The sequence below is a fragment of the Hermetia illucens genome, chromosome 4, assembly GCF_905115235.1.
Source record: "Hermetia illucens chromosome 4, iHerIll2.2.curated.20191125, whole genome shotgun sequence".
Lineage (NCBI taxonomy): Eukaryota > Metazoa > Arthropoda > Insecta > Diptera > Stratiomyidae > Hermetia > Hermetia illucens.
Window position 1 is genome coordinate 115,580,302 of NC_051852.1, and position 22,538 is coordinate 115,602,839.

General features: G+C 39.1%; 1 protein-coding gene across 1 annotated transcript; it reads left to right on the forward strand.

The window, feature by feature from the left end:
• The first annotated feature begins 543 nt into the window (after positions 1–543).
• LOC119655273 (protein lin-54 homolog) lies at positions 544–22,177 on the forward strand. The gene is made up of 6 exons (XM_038061085.1): positions 544–834; positions 10,864–11,585; positions 11,651–12,148; positions 16,164–16,756; positions 20,960–21,102; positions 21,190–22,177. The coding sequence occupies exons 2-6, from the start codon at positions 10,890–10,892 to the stop codon at positions 21,552–21,554; spliced, it is 2,295 nt and encodes a 764-aa protein (XP_037917013.1). The 5' UTR covers positions 544–834; positions 10,864–10,889; the 3' UTR covers positions 21,555–22,177.
• The last annotated feature ends 361 nt before the right edge of the window (positions 22,178–22,538 follow it).

Consider the following 22,538-nt stretch of genomic DNA (forward strand, 5'->3'; position numbering starts at 1 on the left):
GTCCCATTTTTAGGTGCGGGAGACTCGCCTTCACTCTTCTCCGTCTGCAGATTTTCGTTAAAAAAGAGCTCCCAGCGGTCACCACGTGGAGGTGGAGGCAGGGTCTGGTAATAGAACTGTTGATGTTAGTTCAGCAGACGTTTCCCAGATTTTATGCTCCGTTGGTACCAATCCACGTTTCATACTGGGACCTATACTACCATTTGACCACCACAAGAAAAAACCGATTGAAAAATCTTAATAAAAATCCAACTGCAATTGTCCCTTATGCTATTGGAAACCTCTTCATTGTTAAGAAACGAAAGTAAGATTGTTATTCTAGAACGGTCATAATGCGAAGAAAGTGATGATCTAAATAAATACTTTCAACAATATTTTTCTTAATCACTAAGATAAAAAAAAGCTTTTCGAGTAAGATAATCGTTGATAAAAATCTTCAACTATACATTTCAAATTATTCCCGCCTTTCCGTAGCTTTGACAAGAAACATCATGCCCAGATAGCCAACATGAGAAAAAAATTATTTTATCGTCATGTCGTCAAGTTGAGGGAACCTTCGCTGAAGTTTGAAATTTCCGTCGGAAAATTTTTCTAAATTAAACCATTTTGCATGGTGTTCCATCGAAAATTCTTGTGCAAAACTTATTTGTGTTTGATAAGAGAAGAAATTGTATCGATTAAAGTGTGAGAAGTTACAGTGAAGAAAAGAGTGGGAAAAATATTTTCAAACTTGAAATGTCTGACGTTTGGTAAAAAGAAAAATGGTGGGCGCCTGAATGTTTTCAATAGACACTTCAAAGTAGCGCTGGATGTAGAATCGCAGTTGATTCTAAGGTAAAACTGATGAAATATGTATAGAATGTGTTTTGCTAGCTAAGGTTCTCCTAGATGAATACAACAATCGAATATTTCAGAAGGGGAAGATTTCTTGTCATTGGGTTTGAATTTGAATTTCGCATTGAAGGTTGACATTTCCTTTTTCCGCCAATTTTATATGTGGACGAGGAGTGCTTGATGTACGGTTTTGAAAGTTCTTAAGGAATTAAAAGGCAGAAATTAGAACATAGGAGACGTACCCTTAATTCCAACTATTTCTAGTTGGACCTTCAATAGGTTGACGTTGGAACGATGGAATGACAGTTGATGTGTACATCAAATAGTCCAAAATTAACCTAGAATTTTACAAAAATCTTGTAATTATTTGCATTAATTATGTTTAATCCTTTCGTGGGCAAGACCCTTAGTCAGGAGGCCTAGCAGACACTGTGACTAAGCGTTGACAATATCTGCCGGACCAACGCTTGACTTAAGAAGGGATACAGCGCTAAGAACCTTCCATGAATGTTATGCCTTGGTCAATATTTTTTATTCTCAAAGGATATGCAACTACCCACCTTGTCATGACGACCAACGTTGCCTTTTCTTTACTAAAGGAAATTTAGTATCTTTTGGACTTGATCAGTACTTCATTACTTTCTCTCATTATTCAATATATTCGCATTTCAGAAGGTGCTTTCCATAGCTCTTCAATGTGCAATGAAATGAACATTTGGTAATGGCATGCTTTGCTAAGAATTAACGAAGGTTACGACATATGTATGTAGATTCGAAAAAGGTCTGGTAGTTATTTTACGATGAATTTTTCTCTGCGCACCAATGTAAAACTACCTTGAGACCCATTTAATACCTTCTTATTTATCGATTCCGGCAACACTTCATCGTCCACATTTTCTTCAATATACATAGGTCCATTCCATTGTCCTGCTCATTGTGGAAATAGATTATTCACATACATTTCAAAGTTAAACGAAGATACGGCAAAAGAAGTACATAATTGGCTAGTGAAACTTGATCCAAAAGCAATGATAAATGTATGGTTTCTGTTCGTTTGTGGAGCGTATGGCGTCTATACAGTCTTAGGTTTTGTGTAAAACAAAATTTTATTAAAATCGATTCACTGTCTGTCTGTCAACGTTTCTTCAAAACGGTTAAAGAGATCCGAACGAAATTTAATGGACATATGGGAACTATAAAATCACACGCATACAATGATTGACATAAATATAGGTGGAGTTTAAATGGGGGCTTCCCATACATTCAAAGCAGGGATGTAAATTTTTTTTCATCGAATATAGTCAAGTGGGGTATCGAATGAAATGTCTCGACTAATTTCTGAGTCTGATATTAGCTGTGTGATACTAGTGAATTGTAAAGTGAGGAGTCAAAATGCGCAAACTTAAAGTGAGACAGGACTCATTTTCGGAAATCCAATCCAAGCCAAGCTTCATGGAAATCGGGCTATTACTGCCAAAGTTACAGCAGTTCAAATTTATCAATTTCTCGCGAATTTTCTGCATATGAAGCCATGCAAATAATATGCTGACGTCATAATTAAGTAGTATAATTGACATTTAAGTGAAATATTAAAGTCCCATATATGAAGAGCTTACTTCTCTCCAGCCCTTTCACCCTCTGCTGCTATTAGGTCTACGGTTTTGTATGAAACAAAACCTTATTAAAATCGATTCAATGTCTATCTGTCGTACCCGATTTACTCGGAAACGGCTAAACCGATTGACAAGAAATTTGGTGAGAAGATGTCTGAGTCCCTTTACATAAGTGGTACCATTTTATGTTGAGTTTGAAGGGGGGGTTCCCCAAACATTTAATTTTCTTTCACAGAATATATATTTTTTTAAAATTTGAACGTTTATTTAAGAAAGACATATAAAGAGTATTATTCAAAGTATTGTCCATTTGAATCTATGACTTTTTCCCAACTTTCTGGCAATTTGTGGATTCCATCCCAAAAAACTGCGCCGACGGAACAAGGTCTGGACTATAAGGCGGGTTAGCTAAAACTTCCCAGGCGCTGCTTTACAAATAGTGTTTGACCGGTATTGCCATATGAGGCCGACCGTTGTCGCATTGGAACATTATGGACTCATGTTTGGTCGCATATTCCGAGCGTTTTTCGGCTATTGCTCTCTTCAAATGCATTAATTGTCTTCGGCAGCATTCTCCAGCTCAGAATGCAGCACACCCTTCAGGTCCAACTAATTATAGGGCAGTACCTTCGGCCATGGATATCCGGCTTTCCGTTGATTTTCTGGTTGGCCGGGTTTCACATATGATTTTTTGCGCTTGGGGCTGTCATAATGAGCCCAGTTTTCATCACCAGTAAAAATGCGATGCAAAAATGACTTCCTTTTGCGGCGTTTCAGCAGCATTTCAGACTTGCAAAGTCGCCTTTCAACGTGTCTCGACTTTAGTTCATGTAGCAACCAATTTCCTTGCTTTCGAATGTATCCGGCGGCCTGAGTGACTCCCAAAGATCCTGTGAACTCTTCTTGTGTTTGGCAGCAGTCTTCACCGAGTAATGCTTCCAATTCTTCATCTTCAAACTTCGTCTTCCAAGTCAAAATCACTTTTAAATCGTGGAAACAACTTTCGGTATTTTCGCTAAGCTAGAGCATGTTCACAATCAATTTTCACCAAAATACGATGACTTTCGGCAGCAGTTTTCATCATATTAAAGTAATGAATGAATAATGCTTCCCGCAAGAAAAACTCTTCAGGCACAAAATTCTACATCATCACCATCAACGGCGCAACAACAGGTATCCGGTCTAGGCCTGCCTTATAAGGAACTCCAGACACCCCGGTTTTGCACCAAGGTCCACCAATTCGATAGCCCTAAAAGTTGTCTGGCGTCCTGACCTACGCAATCGCTCCTTCTCAGACGGGGTCTGCCACGTCTTCTTTTTCTACGATAAATATTGCCCTTATAATCTTGTGTGTGTGTGTGATCGATAGAAGAAATTTTCAACGGTCTGACCAGTGCGATTCGATGATGTTCGTTCTTCGATTTCTGGCGCTGACGTTGCCATCATCTGCTTCGTCTTGCCTTCATTAATTTGCAGGACAAGATTTGGCACCACCAGACAAATCTGGATGAAGGTAGACTGTACATCTCGGGTTGATAATGTCGATACAAAGTGAAGTTATATGATATCGTCAGTGTAGGCCAGTAGGTGGGTGGACTTGAAGATAATGGCGCCTTTTGCATTAACATCTGCATTGCGTATTACATTTTCCAGGGGCACGTCAAAGAGGACGCATTATAGGGCATCCCTTTGTCTTAGACTTTTGTTGATGTTGAATGGTCTCGAAAGTGATCCTGCTGCCTGATATTGCCCTTATAGACTTTCCGGGCTGGATCATCCTCATTCATACGCATAGCTACCGCAACCTGTTGAGCTGGATTTTATCCCCAACCCAGGCGGTCATGGTATCGCTCATAGATTCCATTGTTATGTAGGCTGCGGAATCGTCCATGCTCATGTAGGGGGGCAGAAATTCTTCGAAGGATTCTTCTCTCGAACGCGGCCAAGAGTTCTAAGTTGCTACATAAGGACTGGTAAGATCATAGTCTATGGTGAGACGTTTCGAGCGAAACAGTTTTTGTAAGCTGAAATAGGCTCTATTAACTGCCAACAGCCGTGCTCGAATTATTGTTGTTTACACTTGAAATGAATGACATATACTGAAAAAGACGTACATTGACAGTAGCTCTCCAACACATGTTTAGAATATTAGGAACGATGGAATAATAATCAAGTTACGCCATTTCTTAGCAGACGGCGCGAATTAAGTTATAGACCCATCAATGCATTGTGGGGTATCAAATTAAAGAGCTCGATCATTACTTTGTGAAACTGACCTCATTTCTGATATTGGGTGAAACATATTGGAGTAAGGACTGATAGCAGGTCTCGTTCTCAGAACCTATCCAACCGGAAGACCTGCAAACATCACAGTAAAGTTAATATTAGTATATTTCATATTTTAGAAATTTGCCGGTAAACCCCCCTTAAGTTTATCCCAAATGTATAAAATTTGCGGTCAGCATCGGTGATAATATAAGACATAATTCTGAAAAGTTGAACGCAATCCTATTATTATTATTAACAAAGCTATAGAGGGTCAAAATTTCGCACTTCAGATAAATTTATTGCACTCTAAGACGTGTATGACGCCATTATCATACAAAGTGAAGTTATATGAGGTTCCATGGAGACATTTCTTTTTGTGGATTTTTTTTAGTTATTTGTATATGTGTGCCAATTACTCGAGGTAGCCATATGTATATATATGTATATGCTAATAAAGCTTGTGGGTAGTAACAAATATAATAGACATGTGGATACCTTGTTACCAACGGTTTTTAGTTCACGTACATATATGTGTGCTTTTGTGCACGGAATAAAGCGGAAATGCGTGAAGATGCGTTAAATAAATTTAGATCCGCATATATATGCAATATGGCAATGTTTGTTTATTTAGGATGAACGCAATATTTATGCATTTAATATGTATGTATGTATATATGTGTAGATTGGAGTTCGGCATAATATGAAAGAATACTTTGTATTCTTAGCTATGTTCGAATGGAAAGAACGTGCAAGAGGGTTTCTCACCTATGGTGAACACAAAACCATTATATCTGAAGCGCCCTGTATCTGTTTTTGGTGAACTTCTTCACCAAATATTTAAATAGCTGCTGATGCAATTCAATTTTAAATTACTATGCAAATGCAACTGCCACGCACTCAAAGTTGCTCACATAGGAAAACACAAAACCCTTTATACATGGCGCGTCCTAAAAGGGAACAATACAAAGACGAACACAAACATGCGCGATGATTCGTAATTGGGTAACTAGGTGGACATCACACCGTCGGTCACTGTTCCTTGATGCAGAGACAAATTGCACCAGGATTGATGTGAAAAAACTAAACCAAAAACTAACCAATATCTGCACCTCGCCCAAACAAAAACAATAATGATAATTGATGGAAAACACAAATAAAATAATAAACAAGGTTTGGTTCATGGACCATCTTTTCCTAAAATGTTAATATCGCTGATGTTGAAGATGAAGATGAAGTTTGCCTCTTTTTTTCTTCCGGGTTACTGCAATCTTCTGGTTTTTTATGCATAGTGGGATTCGGTTGAATTGGTCTCCATTTCCATATAATTATTCGTGGTGATTCTCTGTTCATTCTAGAAGCAGATAGAGAGAAAGAGCTTGAAAATTTGAATTTTCTCGATTTTAATGATAATGATAGTTTCCAAATCATCGGTTGTTAGTTGGTCCCTCCATTAAGGGATAATTACGGTGCAGGTAATACAGTTAGAACAAATCCAAATGCACTCGTAGAAGGGACTGACAACAAGCATTTATAAATTCGCTATTTTCATTGCGCTACAAGATTTCCTTAGGACATAATGCAAGGTGGAGCCCGCTTAAATGCGATCAACTGTGGCTTACAAATCTTTTGTATTTAACTGGGCTGTGCATTTAGCCGGGCCTCGGATAGATGCAATATTGTGCCTTTATATAATTGCAAAATTATTGCATTTAACCATCAGGACGTAGATTAAAAAAATCGCTTAAGACTTAAAGAATTTATTTTATTAGCCAAGGAAAACAAAATATAAAATTTTGTCGGAATTTGAGGAAATGAACAGGGTAACTTATTCATGGAAATGGGGCAAAAGTAATAAAAGAAAATTAAATCACTTAAGGAATTCAGTGATCTTTGATTGTGTAAAATGTAGTTTAGTTTATTTCCTTCCTCAATCAATTCAAGACGAATATTTTCATTACTATGAGAATACTTCTGGAGTTCAGAAAGTGCAGATAGTGCTTCAGTTTTTACAAATTTCCAATTCTGGAAATTTTTCGTCTTCGTTATGGCCTTCAGTTATTCATTCAATTCATTTTTAATGCACAGTCTGTATTCCGTAAATTCATTTTTCGACAAGGCATGAAGTTCTAGATGTCTTCCACTATTCAGATAGACGAACCCTGTCTTTTGAAACAATTTTGTATTGCGCTTCATAGGATAGGGAAGATTCGTTCGCGTTATACGAGTGAATGCAGCTATTTTCGTATTCTGAGTGTAAGGGTCAAACATTCATCAACATATTATTACCAATTTGACGGTCAACCTTAGCTACTTCACCGCCCGCTTTATGAAAAGAACCATTTCCACAGGCTTTCTATCTATGAAGCCATCTAGAAGTGGCCTCGAAACAATCAACGTTAAATATATGAGTGAATTTTATTGCATTTTCTTTTAACATCGGGCCTTTAAAAATAATAAATTAAAAAATGTCCCCAGAGTTAATTTTATTTATTTTGCACTCTCGATAATTCGTTCCAAATCGTCAGTTCTTTGAAAATACCACCAAAAAAAAAGCAACAAAAAATCAGTAAAAAAATAAAAAAGGTATACACATGTATGTAGCATGAAACTGCTACCATTTGTTTAACGAAGTAACTTGAGGTTGCATTTAACCGTATCTAAACACATGACGTGTTCCTAATTCGTTTAAAATTTCTTTTGCATTTATACGTGTTGGAATTATCAACCAGATTTTGGAACAAATTTGAAAGAAAAGGCATCCGGGTTCAAAGAATGCGTGCATTTAAGAGGGCTTCGCGTACATCCTACGCGGTCGAGCTTGAACTTGTACACGATAAGTACTCGGTTCTACATTAATCTAAAGAAACAGGAATTTCGTTTTGAATTTTTTCCACAATATCTGGGGTAGCTAGATTATCCCGTGTGAATGCCCTTTTTTCTCTAATTTTGAGAATTTGAATTGAATTGAATAAAGATGCAAATGCGAACTTTCAACCATATATTTATTCATCTTGAAGATGTGTCATAATTTTTCAAGCCCGATTACATAGTTCATTATTGAAATCAAAATTGAAAATTGCAACTTAAAGCTAATTAGCGATGCCTGCACCATGGAATAAATCTTCAGATTTGCGAAAATTCACTTTTTTTCTAATCGGCTGCTCCTGCATTGAGTCTTGCTTTTTTTGGCGAGTCAAAGCCAAATAGTTCGCAGGAGAAAGCGCACGTCGTTGTAATTATTAGTTTTTGCACATGAAAGGTCGTTTCGTCTAAGGCGGAAGCAAATCATCAGACGCTGCCTCACCTTATCACCTCACCTGGGAACATCATGACGCAGTGATTACTAGGTGTTGTTTGCTCCCTTATACAGGGTGCGGCAGCATAACTTCCTTTTTTAAAATGCGCGCCACTCAGTTAGTTGATGTCATAGCGGAGCGCTAGTGGTCTCGTTCAAGAGGGGATACTGTAAAGTTTTGTCCCGGCACGGTTCAGTCGCCATCATGCGTTGGAATAGTGAGGAGCGTGCCTTTGCCGTTGAGGTTTACTTTTCAAGCGGATGTTCGGTTATTGCAACACAGCGTGCATTTCGGAATCGCTTTAATTTAGCCCCGTTGGCTCCCGTCCCAGACCGCAAATCAATTGTTACATGGGTCACTACATTCAGACAAACTGCAAGTGCGACAAAAGGAAGAACTGGAGTCCCTCGGCCCGTTAGATCACCTGAGAACATTGAAGCAGTGAGAGCGTCAATATTGCGATCGCCACGGCGTTCTGCGCGCAAACACGCATCTGCCCTTGGACTATCCGATCGTTCTGTGAGAAGAATTCTTCGTGATGATTTTCATTTTCATCCCTATAAGATGGCGATAGTGCAGGAACTTTCAGAACGTGACTTCAATTCTCGGATGAACGCGTGTGAGCTTCTTCTTGATGTCGTTCCCGAGGGTGCTATTGTTTTTTTTAGCGATGAAGCCTATTTTCATTTGTGTGGGTCGGTTAACAAACAAAACATGCGCTACTGGGCTGACACCAACCCTCGAGAATTGCATCAAAAGCCTTTGCATTCACCCAAAGTCACAGTGTGGTGTGCAATTTCCTCAGCTGGAATTATTGGTCCCTGGTTTTTTGAGGAAAATGTGGTTACAGTGACAGTGAATTCGGACCGGTATGTAAATATGCTACAGAATTTTTTTTTCCCACGGCTAGAAAATTTGGATTTGGGGGACACTTGGTTCCAACAAGACGGTGCAACAGCACACACTTCAAGAGCATGGATGGCTGTTTTGAGGGAACACTTTCCAGAGCGCCTTATCTCAGTTAGAGGCGATTTGGAATGGCCGGCACGTTCTCCCGATCTGTTCCCTTGTGATTTTTTTCTATGGGGTTTTTTGAAATCCCGTGTTTATGTGAACCGTCCAAGAACCCTACAAGATTTGAAGACCAACATCCACCAGACCAACATAACACCTGCTATGCTAACAAGAGTCATGACAAACGCCCAAAATCGGTTTACGGAATGTATGGAGAATGGGGGACGTCACCTAACAGATTTGATCTTCAAAACAACGTAAATAAAAACTTTAGACATGTACCTACATTATAAAAAATTAATAAATATTTTCCGATGCATACAATAGTTTTTATTGAGTTTTGAAAAAAGAAGGTTATGCTGCCGCACCCTGTATATAATTCACACCGTGGTTATGAATTATTTAAACTTACTTAAACCTCAAGTCGTCAATTTTTGTATTTGTTCGTGGATCAGAAACCGAGGAAGGAAACTTCCTTTTAGATCCGCCTCGGCCGGCTTAGGCCTGAAGTTATTAAGTGGGATATGAATATAATTCATATCCATGGCATGTTATGAATTATATAAAAGGGGGCAAACAACACTTAGTAACCACTTCGGGCACGCTGAATTTTTCGAAGTCCTTTTTACCTATTGTTAGTTCAATGAATATATCCTGAACGAATAAGTGGTCCAGATGTTTCAAAAAGTGATAATCAGTGAGGGACAGGTCTGATTAATATAGTGAGGTAAAGCTTCGTTATTCAATTGATGAAGTTTATGCACTGTTTTTATTTCATTTCATGTGGCCTGGCGTTATCGTTGAGAAGCATGATACCATGCCCGCTGACTTTTTTTTCTTAATAATGTGTTATTCTCTTTTGGAAATCTGTACAGAACTTTGTTGCGTCTACTGTATCGCCAGTATTCAGGTCACGGTTCAAATCTCACTGGCTGCAGAGAGATTTGTTACCGTGACTGGATGTCGGATACCAAGGAGAGAAATGCATACTTCTAATCGACGCGTTTTATGCCGTTCTATCAGTTGATGTGGAGCTAATTTGTCCACTTCTGCACTTTTCCGATCGAATCCAGATGTTGAATAATGAACACCAATTTTTCTGCGATATCTCGAACTGATTGTCGAGGATCAGAGCCTTCAATTGACATCATCGTCAATGGCTGCTTGAGATCGCTTATTAGTTGTTCTATCTCCAAATGCCGTACTAATGTTTCTTAGTGTCTCTGCTGTACTCGTTTTTGGCTGTGTTCCATTTTTACTGTAATTGCTTCTAATACTTCTCCCAAACGAAATGAATCATGGATTATAAAGAGCACTCTCGTTTTAAGTTGACGTATCACATCCAGTACTTTAAATAAACCTTCATTCACTGAACGTGCCCAACTTCCATCACGTTCCAAAACGGCAGTTCGAAGCCCACCAACCTAATATAAAAGTAGCATTCCGATCTTCATGATATTTTAACACAGTTCTTATAAATGTCCACTTTCAAAAAAAAAAAAACAAAAAAGACGATTTTAAAGAAGTGTTAGAGTGGGAACACTACTTCAGGAGAGATATACAATTGGAGCTTTCCATCCTAAGTAAATTGCAAAATGAGGGAGCAAGGGCACAAATTGTGCAAACTTAAAGTGAAGCACTCACTTTTAGAAACTACCCAAACCAAAATTCTCAGAAAATTCAGGGCGTTGCACTTAGACGAAATCTAGGCCTCAGAATACCTCCCATCCCGATATTTGCGGCTAGCTTCCAGTTTCATAACTTGTTTACATACATATTTACTCCTTTGAACGAAGAAGTGTGTCGCTTTCAATTAAATTTTCAAATTGTTTTTACAGTGTAACATTCGAACAAGAATTGAAACATGGCCAACATAGTGACAACTTCAAGTTTAAGCTCCACCGTTCTCTCACCAACCGAGATTAATATTGAAGACTTGATCTCAGTCAGCGGCATAAACGATTCACCAACAGAAGAAACAGCTATAAAATCTGCATCTGATTCATCGCTTCCTAGGAAGAACACTGATGAAGCTTCTACCTCAGCAGAATCCCCATCGACATCTATTCCAACATCTTCAGATTTAGAACAATTACCTCAACAAAAGGTTGTGAGTTTAGCAAAAATTATTCCGAAACAAACTGCAACTTCGACCATCTCTAAAATACCGACAACTGTGACTGCATCAAATTCCGGGCAAGTTGTCATAATACAAGGTCCTTCTGGACCATTACCCGTTCGTATCGCTGGTTCCTCTGCAGCATCGAACAAAGTAGGAGTGACTGTTTCATCTTCACTTAATCCCACTGGTACGATGGTTAACGCGAAAACTACTGTTACATCGCCAAAAGATAGCCCTACAACCAAAAGTCAACCTGTTACAATCCAGGTACTGAAAATGCCCGATGGTAGTTTAGTCCCCATCAAAAATAACAAAGCATTGAACTTGACGAATCTATCAAATATTTCACAATTAAATGTCGGCTCAGGAAGGCCGGTTATTGTAAAAACCTCCAACGGTTCGAAAACGGTTATTGGCGCGCAAACGAAAATTTCCCCGGTAAGTGCGTATGCATAAACAAAGTATGTCTATTTCTCTACAACTAACCGCATACTCCATTTCAGGGCGCTCCAGTGTTAAAATCTTTGACGCTGGCAGAAGCACAGAAAGCTGGTTTCATAAAACCCAAATCTCTCGATCTACCGTCTATGAATAAACTACAGAAAATTTTACCTTCTCCATCGCCAACCACACCGACGGCTCCGTCTATTACGTCTACAACGACTACTTCGACTGCTTCAACGAAGGAGATTACCATAAAATCAGAGACTGATGGATCAACAAAACAGATTGTGGTTCCTCAGCATATGTTGAAATTACAGTCATCTGGAGCCATACAAGCTATCCAGATACCTGGTAAACCTGGATTGCAATATGTGCGAGTGTTATCTAATACAGCGGCATCCACAGCCAAGACTGTGAGTGCTGCTGTTAAAAAAGAGTCAAGCCCGACAAAATCGCAACCGCCACAAAGAGTGGTTATAAATTCGAGTGGAAAGCCATCTGTATCTATCGTCAGTTCAAATAAAGAGTCGACATCAACAACTACCAAGGGGAATGTGGTGAGTTTTTTAAATTTTTTATTGCATATTCTTTCATTGGGAAATTAACACAAAACTACAGCCCAGTTTCAGGATATTTTTGGAGTAAGAACAGGTGCTTAGGATCTGAATAATGGATATGCCCGTCTTTGTCGGTTAATATATTTACTTTGGCAGTAGAAAAACAGAATTTGATATAATTTTGATCAATTAGTTTCAGTGATCACAGCAACTGTAAACTGTTGGCCTTCGGCATTAAGTAAGGTCAACAGATACCCCCGGATGCTTTCGATGATATTTAAGCCTGCCGTATCTGCTAGGCGCATAACACAGGAGGTAGAAACTCCTAATTACACAGTCGCCCAAATTCCGCCTACTCAATATTATGGGCTGCTTCCTAAGTTCATAATAATATCAGAACGTCTAAATCGTTTTTCGCGAAAAAAAGATTCTCGGCTATTGTTTCTATCAACAAATCGCACACCCATCCAGCTGTCTCTTGAACTGAAAACTCCATAAACATACCGGGAAGGCGGGTGGAACCATCTATTAAACCCTGGTCGTGAAAAGCGTCGAAAGTAAAATTCATGTATTTTTATGTGTAGCTACTTTTATACAAAGATTTTCAGCGGAGAAAAACGATGTGAACCATAAAGTAAAAAGTGGTTGCTAAAGGAAACATACTTTTCTACACATCTACAAAGCTCAAAGCACTGAAGAGTTCTTTTCCACGTAATATTTTTGCAAAAATGAACTCATTTTCAACGGAACCGCAATAAACAGTAAGCATATGTCATATGATAAACAGAACACTCGTCGCCTGTCCAGCGGTCGTCGGCCTGGCTCTTCACCCCATTCACGCACCGACTTATCTGAATCCTCTTCAAGTCAAGTTTTTCAATCGATCATCCGCCACCGATACAATCGGACCCCATACACTTTCCGACAACCGGTGCACTATTTAGGCGTAACAGACAGGCCTGCCGGAATGTGTATGGCTGGCTTTATAGGAAGTGTTTCGGAAGCAACGCAATTACTTTTATAGCGGCACTGCCTTCTGTCATAGTACGTGCCTTTCAGTTCCAGGACTCTTCCTTAGTCTTTTACCTAATTCACAAATGTTGAGGTGCTTGAAGGCGGCAAAGTGCGGCCGACAACAGAGGAACGAAAAATCCTACTTAGCAACATTAAAGCTCTGCCACTTGCCATTATGGAAAGCTTGTCCCCAGTTTTAGATGGCACCATTAGCCAATTGAACCCTCTTTTGTTGAAGCCAAGTTTTCATTTCCCTCCACACCACAATGATCTGGTGCCGGCAGTAGTTCCACCATATTGAATCTACAGACAGGGTTCAATCGGTTTCTGCATCCCTGAATGATTTTCGAAGTAATCAAAGGACTGTTCAATGCAGCTTGACTGTCGCTGCAGATTGCAATGCGTCTGCTTCAACCACTCGTCAATCATCCAGGTTGCCGCCCTTAAAATCTCATACACTTCAGCCTGAAAGAGCGTTGCATATTGTCCCAAAGGACCCACTTCCCGTTTTTATTCGACGGGAAGATTCCTGCTCCTCTGTCCAGTTTTCGAGTCATCGATATAAAAAACGTCAGTATATCCTGCCATACACTCTTCTGATCCATCCCTGTTTTCTCTACGTTTCAAAATCACTTCATATCTTCTGAGTGAAATTATGCGGTGTTTCTTGTTAGCACTGATGAAGGGAACAAGTGGTTCCCGAAATATCGGTGTTTGCAAGAATAAATATCCATACCAACGAAAAAGAACTAGTTTTTTTTACTTCAATTCATATCTTCTACCAAACAGATGTAGGGGGATCCGAGAATTAGAAGGCTACCTTTGAAACCAAAGAGTGAAGAGCAAACTCACAAGACCTTCCATGCTGGTGAGCGTTAGTTTTCATTTAATGTGTGCCATTTTAGCGCCTTCTCACGAATGTGACGCTCAACTAATCTCTCCAAACATTTTAATGGACATGATATTAAGCTGATTTGTTTGAAGTGCTTTCGATTTGAATAGTAATCTTTGTCAGGATTAGGTATGAAGACTACCTTAATCTTCAGCCAAGAGATAGGCATATAGCCCAGAGCAAGAGATATTTCTTAGAAATTGCTCTGTGATCTATACCCTCCTTTAAAATCGCTGGATAGATGTCATCTATGCCAGGTGCTTTGAAGTGTTCAAAGGATAGTGTAGCAGCTCTCGCCTTCCCCTTGACAACAATCATTTTCGCAGTGTCCCAATTCCCCTTGCAACACTTTGGTGTTGAAAGGTTTACAAAAACCGCCAATTCTTTGGTTTCTGCTTTTGACACCCCCCCATTCCCGGGTGGTGTACTTCCAATAAAAACTGTATAGACTCAACTCTGGAGCTGGTGAAAGTTCCATCCGGTTTTCCAAAAGAATCTAACTTAGCCGCCTCATCGTTTTTAAGAACTCTGTACAGCCTTGAAGTCTCCCTTTGTCCTTCCAACTCAACCATGGAACTGTTTTACTGCTCCGACCTCGGGAAAAAGGACAAGCCTCCTCAAAGCACTCTAAAAGTGTGCTATTCAGAATTTCCAATTGATCTTAGTCGCCTAGAAAACTGCATTTTACTACCAAGAAATTCATTGAAGTTTGTCCAGTCAGTTTTCCTAGGATTCCATCTTTGCATTTCAGACTGTTCGCCATCAGACTGAATTTCAAGTAACGGTGATCTGAGAGTGAGACTTCATATAGCGCTCGCCAATCTCTAATCAACTCAAACAACTTTGTAGTGCAAATTGTTAGGTCAATAACTTCACTTCTTCTTGGCCCCATGAATATACGGCCGTGCCCTCGGCTGCGACCTGATTTCTGATAAAGTCACGGGTAAATTCGAAGTCGTACCACTTGGAGAGTTACAATCCATTGTTTCCATCTTCATGCATTTTGGATACCCTTGGTGTAATAGTAAACTACTGCGGGATCTCTCACCACGACCGGGGGCGATTTAAAAATAAATCTTATCCAAATAGCTCTGTCCCTTAATAAACAGTGGGCAAATTTCCTCAACTTGCACGGTTCTCTGAATTTACGGCCATGCGTTCTCCAGACACCTGAAGGAAGAGTTAGCAGCAAATCTCAAATTATCGGCATCGTATGCAAGCAAATTATTGATTTTATGAAACATTTTTTATGACGCGAAAATATCTCAAACTTTCATTTAAAGCAAAATTGATCCAAATATTCGATCAAGATAATGATCGATAAAAGGTGCCTGGCAGCCTAGCAAATTCTTCATTTTATGACTGGAGTCGGAAAAACTTTCCTAAGGACGCCCGAAATGTTCAAAACATCGGGGTTCAACATAATTCGTTTGCATATTGAGAAATTGCAAGTCAGGGCGGTTTAGTCATTAGGCCGTGTCGCTTCCGTCAACTTTAAGCCAATTTCTTCAAATCTACCAAAATAAACCTGAAGATTGTTCTAACCTGTTGAGGTGAAAAACAGATCCAATTTTGAGAATGACATTTGACCACCTAGATAGTCACTTTGCCTACAGAACACCGTTGGCACCACGCGTAGGATTAACGATTTTCATGTTCATTCACTGCTGATGGTCAACCTCTTGCGCGCTTTTTGTTGGATTAGATGGAATCCTTGAAAAGCTCCAATAATTTACTTTCAATTGGGAATTAAGACCACGTGGTTCTTCTTTCTGAAATGACCGTAACTTATTCCAAATCACCTAGTAAGGTTAGTGTGTTAAAGTTTTGAAGAATCTGTACAATGATTCATTGTTAAAAATACTTGGAACATTAAAAGTAACTACGGTCAGTTGCATTTCAAATAATATTTGAGCTGTTTATTACATGGATTCTGTTTTTTCTTTCTATCTACTCGCTTTTCTATAAAATCTGGGAAATATGTGCTATTGATCAGAGTATTGTCGCGAGGTGTGCTATCAGAAAATAAAATTTTTCAAATAAATAAATTTTATTGTATATATTCGCAATGATATCTGATTAGAAAATGCATTTTTGGTGTATTTTCAGCGTGTGATATCCACCGTTCCAACTCTCCGTAAAATTCAGGATCCATCGGTAACCAAGCTAATTTCGACTCCGCAAACTGACAGCGAGGCTACCGCCAGCACTACGCAGCTACAAATTAGGAAAGTGAATCACACAAATTTAAATAACAACAACAGCGAACCGAAACTCCTTAATGCACAAATCGCTAGCGGTACATATGGCAAGAGTTCAGCATCATCTCATCAGGTGGTCCGAAAAATTGTGCCAGCTGAACAAAGAACTTCCACTTCAACATCTGATGAACCTCCACGAACCAAGCAATATAGTACTTTGAAAAGTCCACCTCTGCAGATGAGTCTGAAAACTTCACCAGAATTCACGGAAGAGCAAATTTCGATGTTATTCGGGAAACGATCTCCAACTCCGGAAGCACTGCGACGGAAACATTGCAATTGTACGAAATCGCAATGTTTGAAGTTATACTGTGATTGCTTTGCAAACGGTGAATTTTGTCAGGACTGTAACTGCAAGGAGTGCTACAATAATTTAGAATATGAAGACGAGCGACAGAAGGCTATTAAAATTTGTTTGGAGAGGAATCCGAATGCGTTCAAGTAAGTATTCTAGGAAACAAATTACAAAGTAAATTGAACAATTCTAGTGGGGTAGTGAGCTGGGATACTAGCTAAACCCGGCAGACTTTGTTCTGCCTGCGTATATCTGCCAGAACTGCGGATTTGTTTCAGGTACAAAAAGAAGTGAACCAATCTGATGATACACTTACTTTTCTACTTTGAATGTGGGTGTAAAATTATCACATTTTACAATATTCGTCTCTATAAACGATGCCATTTGAAAGCATATATTGCATTTCCGAATATTCTGTAAAACGTATTTGGGTTCTTGAGTACCTCTAGCAATATTAAGTCGCATCAATAGCTCTGAAAGTAGACGCTTTTGCTCGAAGATTTGTACGCCATGTTGTTAAGATTTTCCGGCAGCCCTTGAAGTGGAAGCTCAAACTCACACGTTGCCAAACCGTGCGTCTCCCTTTTCTGATATTTCACCAGGTCTTGGAGTAGACACTTCGATTCGGTCGTATTATTGGTGTGGGTCTTATTCTCTTCATGATTCAACAGCTTTCAAAGTAGACGGAGGGGGAATATAGACTCGGATCACTATCTCGTTGGCAACAATACTCCCCAGAACCCCCTCTGACAATCAGGTGAGAGTTAACACTGAAGCCATCCACAACACAGCCCTTCGCAACACCTATAAGAGGGAAATGGATGCCGCAATAACCGCAGTCAACAGAGATCCTGAAGATGAAGCATCAACAAAGGATCTTCACAATCAACTGAAGAATGTTATCATAAATATCGCCACAAAACATACTTGGCCCCAGCCACAAAAAGACTCGGAACGGCTGATTTGACGATGAATGTATGCTAGCAACGGGACGGAAGAATGCTGCATACCGAATAATGTTACATTCTCAAAGGACGCGAGCACGCGCGGATACTTATCACAAACTCCGGCGAGCGGAATAGACGGAATAAGGAAACGTGGGAGAACTAACAGGTCTGTCAACTTAAAAAATGCAGGGAGCAACCGCACCAGGCACGGGAGTTTTACGAACAAGTCAGCAGGATGAAGCCTTAAACACCTCGATGTTCATACTGCCGACACAAAGAGAGACATCTGATTTTCGACAGGATGGGCATATTAGAGCGATGGGTTGAGTACTTTGATGAACTACTGAACAACCAGAACATCGGCGAGTTGGAGGCCCCACCAACTGAAGATGACGGACAACTACTCCCATCACCAAGTATAGAAGAAACAGTCCGTGCAATTCATCAGCTTATAAATCATATGTCGCCAGGAATTGATGGAATTACAGCCGAATTGGTTGAATATGGAGGCGACCAATTACACCAAGTGGTTCATCAACTTGTGCTCAAGGTGTGGGAGAGCGAATCAATACCTAACGACTGGCAAAGAGGCATTATCAATCTCATACATAAAAAAGGAGATATCACAAAGTTCAGCAATTATAGAGGTACCACGTTGCTGAGTACCATCTATAAGATATTCTCCGCCGGATAGCCCCATACGTCCAGAACATCATTGGCCCACAACAAAGAGGCTTCATTCCAGCCAAATCAACAACAGATCAGATTTTCTCTCTGCGGTAAGTGGTGGAAAAACTGTTGGAATATGGACACCAGTTGCACTATCTATTCATCGACTTTGAAGTCGCCTATGATTAAAACTGTACACGGCCATGAGGGAATTCGGTATCCCGACGAAATTGATAAGATTGACTAAGCTGATTCTGACCAATGTGCGAGGCCAGATAAAATCAGCAGGATCACTCTCAAGACCATTTCACATAAACAACGGTCTACGACAAGGGGATGCTCTATCATGCGTCCTCTTTAACCTGGCCCTAAAAAAAGTGAACGGTGATGCTGAGGCAAATGCAATGGAAGGCGAAGGAATGCTCTTTTGTGATTGATGACTGTGGTCATAGCCTTTGGGACGCGCTCACTTATTATTATTATTATAGACCTTTAAAGTATTTTTCGGGTTATCAAATTACATTCAAAATGATTTAACCGCAGCTATTTCTGCTATTCTTCACAGCAAAATTATTTCTGAAATTCAAGCTGCTGATTTTATTCCAGTTACTTATGATGAAACAACGGATATTTCATGTCGGTCTATGCTGTCAACTAATTGAAGATATAATTTTTCCCCTCTTGAGGTCAAAGAAATATTTATAGGTTTTAAAAATATTTCAAAATTGGTCCATTTACATGAGCATGTAGTTGATGCTATGCCATCATCCTGGAAAGTTTGGTGTAATTCCTACTATGAAGTTATAGTAGGTCTAAGTTATCTCTTTTGCAACAAATTATTCCTTCCTAAGAGATAAAATGTCAGTACTACACCGAATTGAATATCGGACATATTCAACGTATATACACTACGAGCTTTGTATGAATGGAACCATAATAGATCCAAACAGTCTTGCATTAAAATCAACAAAATCTTTTTCATTGCATTATGAAAGGTGGTCATGTGAGGGATATTAATGGTAAGCATCTCATCCACGATGATAAACTGCTGAAAAGGTGGGAGAATCACATTCTGTAAAGTTCTACCAGATAGCTCCTGCAGTTTGTATAAATTTTACTACTTCCAATCATTCGTGAATCCAGGAAATCAAATATTTCTGCCAAAGATAGAAAGGACGGGATAATCATTACGATTCCGAAGAAGGGCACTAGTTATAAGTGCGACAACGAAAGGTTTACTTGAGTGCTTCCAGCTGTGACTAGGCTATTAGCTAAACTTATCCCCAATCGCATCAAGGAATATCTCGAAAGCTACAAGCTGCATCCTCTTATAACAACATTTACATCTTTTCGAAACACTTGCCTGGCATAGGAACTTTTAATTACCTTTCTCTTCTACCGAAATGATCTACTCCCTACAAGTTAGCCAAATGCTACAGGGTTAAGTAGAGCAGTCACTCGGTAGAAGGAACAGTCTACTTGCAGCTCTCACTTTGTGAACACCACAATGAGAAGCAGGATGGATATTGGATTGTAATAAAGAAATCAACTATATAAACATGGCTTTCATTTCAACTTCTGCTATCAACTTCACTTGGTCCCCAAAGATACATTGTGGAGCACCGCTTCAACTGCTCTTCATCTATTTCGAGAAAATATTCGAGAGTGTGAACAGGGAGTATATTTCTATACTCTACGTAGGAGGGCATTCCAAAAGATCACGTGAAGGACGTGAAGGCTTTAAATGGACAACGTCATGTTTTTTTAAACACCTCGACCACGTTGATGACATCTGCTTTTCTTTCACCATGTCGTGGACTTGGACCAAATGGCTCTAGATCCGGAGGAGACGAGTAAATCCAGCCTGAAAATAAACATCAACAAACCTACGTCTAACTGGTCATCGAACTCTGCCTATTTAATGGCAGAATATCTAGGGTGCCGAGCAATTTATATATCTAGGCATCGTATGATGCGATTTCGCTGGATACATTAATAAAAAAAAACTGATAAGGGTATAAATTATATTGACCGGGTTTTTGAATTAATATAGTTATTTTCGGTCACGCTCCTCTGCAGGGTAGATGTAAAACAGCATCTGATGAGTCTGCTTCTACTATGGTGAACGAACCGTGAGCAAACAGAAAACTTTTCGAAGGAGTAAGTTGCTCCTTAAATTTACTGTGGCCCGTCATTAGTAGACGGCGGACTCAGGTCCATTCTATCCCCAAATAAAAATAGTTGTGATCACATTTTTTATTAAATTCCAAGTAAATCGGATAAGACTTCCCGTTATTCAAACTATCACTTTCAAAACTAAATACTTAAACCCAAGTTAGGTTTGTGAACTTGTGTCGAACATAATTCTAATTTCTTGCAAAGAGTTAACATTTTAAACATTTCTTTTCATTTAAGCTTCAAGACAAACAATTTAGTAACAAATCTACGAAACCTCTTTTCGAAATCATGCCTTAGCCAGCCATCACAAAATCAGTGTTTTGTTTCTGCTTATTATAAATAGATGGCAGATGTTATTTCTGTGAACACTGCCTACGACACTGCGTTTTGTTTGAAATTATATTCTAGAAGGCGTTGAGAAAGTACTCCTTGGCAACAGAATCGAGAGTCCTTTCAGTTTCATGATTAAGCTTTCATCCCATGCACCATATTAAACAAAGATGTAATGTTTTTCATCAGTTTCAACTAAAATTACCTCTTTTTTTTTTCTTCCAGGCCGAAAATTACGAAGGCTAAGGACCAAAGTGATTTGCGGCTCCATAATAAAGGGTGCAATTGCAAACGTTCGGGCTGCTTGAAAAACTATTGTGAATGCTACGAAGCGAAAATTGCCTGTTCGTCGAATTGTAAATGCTTTGGTAGGTACATGAAAACTACGCCTATTTCTATTTTTCCAATTTGTTTGCGGCTGTGGAATAACTTAATTTAATATTAATATAATGTAGGTTGCCGAAATGTTGAAGACCGTTCAGAACGTGATCGCTTTGAGGATCCCCAAGGGCAGACTGTCCAACCAACAGAACGGACTAGAGCTCCAAAGCGGCCACACGACGAAGTCCTGGAAAGACCTTCCATGAGTTCGGCATCGAGTTCACTTCGACTTCAGGATGGACAACCTCCAAATAAGCAACCATACAATTTCATCACACAGGATGTTGTTGACGCAACAATTCAGTGCATGATCGCGCAAGTGGATGAATGCAAGAAGAACGGAATGAGCAATAAAATTACCGAACGAATGATAATTGAAGAACTAGGTCGATGTCTTGTGGAAATCATAGATTTTTCCATTCGAAATATGGATAACTAATAATTTTTTCCAGAAGCTTCTATTTAAAGTTAATTTTAGTTTATATAGTTTACAAAATAATTGAAAGACAGTCAACGCGATTCAGACAAACGCCATAAAAGTTTGAAACTTTTACCTTATAAAATCAGGTTTTGTCACTTCATTTGTCTTATATGCGCGGCTGTGCAGTGGGGAATCAGAGGTGGCAATACAATATTATCAAATATATTTAAAAAGATATTATTTATGTATATATTACGAATCCGAATGTCATTCGGACAATATTCATTATTCAATAACAATTCGCATATAAATTTCGGCAGATTTTTCAACGGACGTGACGATAACTAAAATCTTGATTTTTTGCATTGCACGTCAACAAAAGATGTGGATTATTCAAATTTGCAGAAGTGGCAGTATTTTATTCTAATTTAAAATGATCTCTGTACGTTGTTCTAATGAAGATAATCGTTTCTGCCACATTTTTGGTTCTTCTAATGATTTTGATTCGTCTTATGTGAAGTAGTCTTACTTGATCTTGAATGCAATTCACTAAAGTGACTCACCTATTTTAACGATGTATTATATATGAAGTGTTTAGTTTTAATTATTAGTAAAAATAAACATTAGAATGTGTTGTACTATTCGAACTATCCTTTCGGTTATTGCTGCTTATTTTGCTACCAACGGTGGCTGCTTCGAACTCAAGGTGATATAAAAATACGGCATCAGAAGTAGAGCCATGAAAGCTCGGTTGGCAGAGCAGGTAACGACTAGTGCGAAACCGACACCGTGACAAAGTGAAGTATAGCTTGATCCGTAACAAAACTGCTCCAAGCAGTGACTATCTTTTCACTAGAATTCTTACTGATGGTTGCAAGCATTTCGTAGGATAGAATAAATGTTCGACTACTTTGACACTGCGACAAGGAACGTGACTTGAAAATGGGTCAAATATTTGTTTTTTTCCTTAAAAAGTATTAGAATTTCTTCTCCTGTTCTCTG